Source organism: Chrysochloris asiatica, unplaced genomic scaffold (assembly GCF_000296735.1).
Source record: "Chrysochloris asiatica unplaced genomic scaffold, ChrAsi1.0 scaffold00020, whole genome shotgun sequence".
In the NCBI taxonomy this organism is placed as follows: domain Eukaryota; kingdom Metazoa; phylum Chordata; class Mammalia; order Afrosoricida; family Chrysochloridae; genus Chrysochloris; species Chrysochloris asiatica.
In genome coordinates, this window is record NW_006408538.1 from 12982416 (window position 1) to 12987414 (window position 4999).

A 4999-nucleotide genomic window follows, 5' to 3' on the forward strand; every position below is an offset into this window, starting at 1 on the left:
CCCTAGCTCAGTGGAAACACCTTATCCCTACCTGGTCTGCTACACTTCCCTAGATGCGCACTTTGTGTCGGATACTCTGTCCCCCTCAGACTGAACAACTCAACTTCTTTATTCCACCCAATTGCACAGTCTTTTGCACACTTTGAACACCTGGGCTGTCTATTCTTGCTCTTTTCCCATGTTCTTCCCTCTTGAAAACAGGCCTAAAGCCGGCATTTAATCAGCACCTTCGATGTAACCGGGAATAAGCACGCTCACTCGCTCTCCAGCGCCCCACTCCCAGCCCCTAGCACTGGAGTTTCCAGAATGGAACTCGAGCTCTTTTGCAAAGCCCTAGCCCCTCCTCCCCTCTGGTCAATCCCTCCAGTGTCCTGAACCTCAGCCCCGCCCCGGCCCGCCCCCTCTCGAGGGCTGGGCCACCGCCAAGCTCCCATTGGCCGCCTGGGCTGGCAGCCTCCCCCGCGGGGCAGTGATTGCGGCGCGCGGGTGTCAGTCGGCAGAGAGCGCTGGTGGCGGGGCCGGCGGCAGGGCAGACGCAGGTGGGTCCGCGAGCGCGTCGGAGGGACTGAATCCAGATCCTGGGAGTCCTGGAGCCCCGTGCGGGGAGCACCCAGGATGCCCCGTGGTGACTCGGAGCAGGTGCGCTATTGCGCGCGTTTCTCCTACATCTGGCTCAAGTTCTCGCTCATCTTCTACTCCACAGTGTTCTGGGTGAGTAACCCCAGCAGGGCCCGGAGTCTGGGGGGCGGGACACACTCCCTAGACATCCTCCACGCCTAGCTTAGCCCCAAGTTAAATTTGGCTCCTCAGGGTGGGCTCGGGAAGCGCGCGTCTGGCCTTACATCCCATTCTCCTTTCGTAACCGGAATATTCAGGCTGTCCGAGCCCAGCTTGCCTTTCAGTTGCCCTGTGGGGAGTGACCTGTATTCACCTGAATGCCAGAGTGCCCAGTCTCGTCGCTGGCAGGGCAGGCTTCAGTGCCCGCGTTGGCTGCGCCCACCGCGCCTAACCGTCTTTCTGGTATCAGTTCGTATAGCGAAAGTAGCCAGGCTTAGTCGTCCCGGTAGGGGTAGGGTGATCTGGAATCCGGCTCTTGTCCTCGCTGTTTACGTATCAGCTGTCCCTGAGCAAGATGCTGTCCCTCTTTGAGCCTTGGTTTCTCATTGGTTTCAGAAGGTGATTCTTCTTTGTGGCTGATCGGGCGAACTCTATGAGGCGACGTCTGGGGAGGGCTTTTGTTGCTGCTACATTAGTAACAGTTTCCAGTGCCAGTGGGCTTTACCTCCTCTTCCTGCATTGTTTGGGGCAGGATGCTAATAATAGTTGCAACATGGTTTGGACCAGAGTTCAAATCCTGCCCCTACCAGTTCCAGGTGCTTGTAATCTTGAGGAAGTTACTTAATCTCTTTAAACCATAGTTTCCTCATCTACAAAAGTGAGACAGTAAATATGAGGGTAAGTCAAAAAGTACTGCTAGTAGGGTTCCAGTTCATACATGCCCCAGGTTGTTCCAAACAATCGTCTTTAAATATATCTGCCATCAGTGGATGGCACAGACAAGTTCTCTCAGTAATGCACTTGTCTCAGTCTCATTAGAGTGCCTTCAAAAACTAAGTTCTAATCAAAACAGTGGCTTCTCAGGGGATCTGCTGGGCCAGTTAAAATTCAAGGCATTGAGGTCAGCTCTAAAGGTTATGGTGACTTTTTGTTTGGATTCCAAAGGGGCAATCTTGATACATTTTCTTGAAGGGCACAGGATAATCACAGGGGCCTATCATGAAGAAGTTTTAAGAAAATTGAAATTTTCATTGGTGAGGAAAATGGCAGGAAAATTACATGGAGGAATTTCTTCTTTTTTCCTTATGACAATGCATTTACTCCTTCTTTGAGGGTGGCAAGGGCCGTCCTATGAGAATTTCATTGGGAAACCTTATCTGATCCACCTTACATCTGATCTTCTCCCTCTGACTTCTTTCTGTTCCCCAAAGTCGAAGAATGTTGAAACAGAACATAATGTGAGTTCCTCACAGATGCCCAAACTGGTATTTTGGTGTGAAATAAATGGAAGAGCACAGCATTCTTCAGGGAAGGGTTAGAGAGATGGAAACACCACTCTCAGAAGTGTGTCTAGAGGTTATGTTGAGGAAGAGTACCTTCACAGTTTGGTATTTTTGTTCAATAACGGTTTCTATGGTTTTGTGCCAATACTTTTTGATGTACTTTCAGATTTAAATCATTGGGATAAGAAGACTTCACTCATTTTATGAATGTCTTCATGCGTTCTTCATCAGGCACATCCACATTGTTTAATCTATTTGAAAGACCTTTGAACTCTCTCTCCCTTCTTTTCACTCAGGATTCAAGTGTGTCATTGAAGGTGTAGAATGTGCTTCCATGGAATTGATCTCTGCCGCTTGACAGTATTTTAGGAGCACTTCTGTCATTTTCTTGTTTTCTTTTTCCAAATGCTCCTGCAATAGTGCATCATTGTTTGATAATCAGTAGTTGGCAGTATTTGCTTTGTGGTGTTTTCATGTTTTTCAAAATCTTCTCTTAAATTATATAAAAAAACAAAACAAAGAAAAAACCCCCAAAACCCCAAATCAAACCCACAGCCATCAAGTTGATTCTGGTTCACAGCGACCCTGTATAGGTAGGCTTTCCGAGACTAAATCTTTTCGAGAGCAGATAGCCACATCGTTCACCTGTGGAGCAGCTGGTGGGTTTGAACTGCCTACCTTGCAGTTAGCAGTCCAGTGCTTATCCTACTGTGCCATCAGGGATCTGTTAAATTATGTAAACAGCCTGTTAATGACTGGTAGAGATCTGTGCATGTCTTTAAATTGACTTCTGAATCAGACAGTTTGACTCGTCAACTTGATTCATCTGTTGAAATGCTACAATATATTATTCCAATATAAATAATACTCTAGTGTTTGCATTTTGATGGCAATATTTTCAGCTTCTCTTTTGGTATCTCTCTCTCTTTTTTTTAACTTTTTATTGTGAATTGAGTGAAGGTTTACAGACAAGTTCATCAGTTTTACATTGAACAAATTGTAGACTTTATTTCATCTCAATGATTACAATCCCCTTCATGGAACAACAGTTATCCCACTTCTTCCCTGTGGTTCCTACGTCCATATTTCCATTCCACCTACCTTGCCATCCCTTCTCACCGTTGTCCTTAGGCACATACTGCCCCTTTGATTTGGAATGATTTCATCATTCATAGTGAGCTTGCCTTACTAGTGTTGTTGTTCCCCCTATGTACCTTTCTAATGCTTGGCTGAAAGTTGAGCAATGAGGGTGAGTTCCTTTCCAGACCTGAAGGGTGTTCGGGGGCCATAGTCTTAGGTTCCTTCAGTGTCTTTCTAATCAGGAAGCCTGGTCTTTTTGTTACAGATAATTTTGAGTTTTGTTCCACACATTCTGCCACTCTATCTGCACCTTCTAGCATGATCCCTTTCAGAGCAGGTGGTAGTGGTAGCTGGGCACCATCCAGTTCTTCTGGTCTCTGAGTCATGGAGACTGAGGGTCACGTGTTCCATTAGTCCTTTGGGTTAATTGATTCCAAGCATCTTCAGTTCTCATCACTCTTCTTTTTTCTGCACATGGAGAGACCAATAGCTATACCTTAGACATCCACTTATGTATTTTCAATATCCTAGACACTACCAAAGTAGGATGTAGAGCATTGTTTTTGTGGATCGTTTTATGCCAGTTGACTCTGGTGTCTCTGAGACTATGGTCCTGAGACTCATTGCCTTAAAATGTTTGATCATGTGTAAGAAGTTTTTATGCATTTGAGTTGAAGGAAAATATTGAAAGTACCATCAGCTGCCAAAAGAACAAGTAGATCTGTGTTGGGAGAAGTGCAGCCAGAATGCTCCTTGGAGGCCAGTTTGGCCAGACTGCATTTCTCATACTTTGGACATATTGTCAGAAGTGACCAGTCACTGGAGAAGGATATCATGTTTGGTAAGGTGGAGGGTCAGAGAAAAAGAGGAAGACCCCCAGTGAGATGGATTGGCAAAATGGCAGCATCAATGGGCTCAAGTGCGGCAACAATTGTGAGGTTGGCCGAGGACTGGGCAGTGTTTTGTTCTTTTGAGCATAGAGTCACTGTGAGTCAGTACTGACTTGATGGCACCTAACAACAACAACAACAAAGAAGTTTTCAGCATTTTGCCTGCTATATGCTCCACCACATTCATAGTTGTGTTCGCAGGAAAGGTATTTACTCGTGTACCAATATCCTCTTTCAAACTCTTGTATACCTGTGGGATATATATACATATACACACACACGTACACACACATATATGTTGTTGTTGTTAAGTGCAGTAGAGTGGGTTCTGACTCATAGTGACCCTGTATAGGGTTTCCAAGGAGCGGCTTGTGAGTTTGAATCACTGATCCTGCAGTTCAAACAAACTTTTGGTCCATGGCATTATCCCACAGCACCACACCAGGACTCTCTCTCTCTCTCCACACACACACACACACACACACACACACACACACACACACACACACAGGGATGGTGGTAGTGTGCCGTGGAGTCGGTTTCGACTCAGCAATCCTGTATAGGGCTTCCGAGGCTGTAAATCTTTATAGGAGCAGAAAGCCTCAGGTTTCTCCCGTGGAACGGCTGATAGTTTTGAACTGCTGACCTTGAGGTTAGCAGCCTGACTCGTTACCAGTACACTACCATATATATGTTACACTCTTCCTCCCATACCCATTCAGCATGTGTCTCTGTTCATGTATCTATTCACAGAACACTGTTGTTCCAGGTTGTATATAGATCACTGTTTACCTTTATCCCCTTTAGTCCTTGCATACCTCCCTGTGTCTTCATCAGTTTTCATCATTCTTCTGTCAACTTCCCTCTTCTTGTAGATTGCCCTTCCTGTCACCCAAGTTAACATGTGTCTACCCTCTAACCTCCACTCCCACCACTGGCAAGCAATAATGTTTCTTTTTCAAATTTCAA

The 4999-nt window shown here is 45.9% G+C and overlaps 1 protein-coding gene across 1 annotated transcript in view; it reads left to right on the forward strand.

The window, feature by feature from the left end:
- The first annotated feature begins 504 nt into the window (after window positions 1-504).
- The window catches only part of TSPAN15 (tetraspanin 15), a 99649-nt gene continuing 95154 nt past the window's right edge, over window positions 505-4999 (forward strand). Inside the window, exon 1 of the mRNA XM_006835846.1 lies at window positions 505-711. Coding sequence (XP_006835909.1) covers window positions 616-711 — 96 coding nt within the window. The 5' untranslated portion in view covers window positions 505-615. The remainder of the gene's footprint in view (window positions 712-4999) is intronic.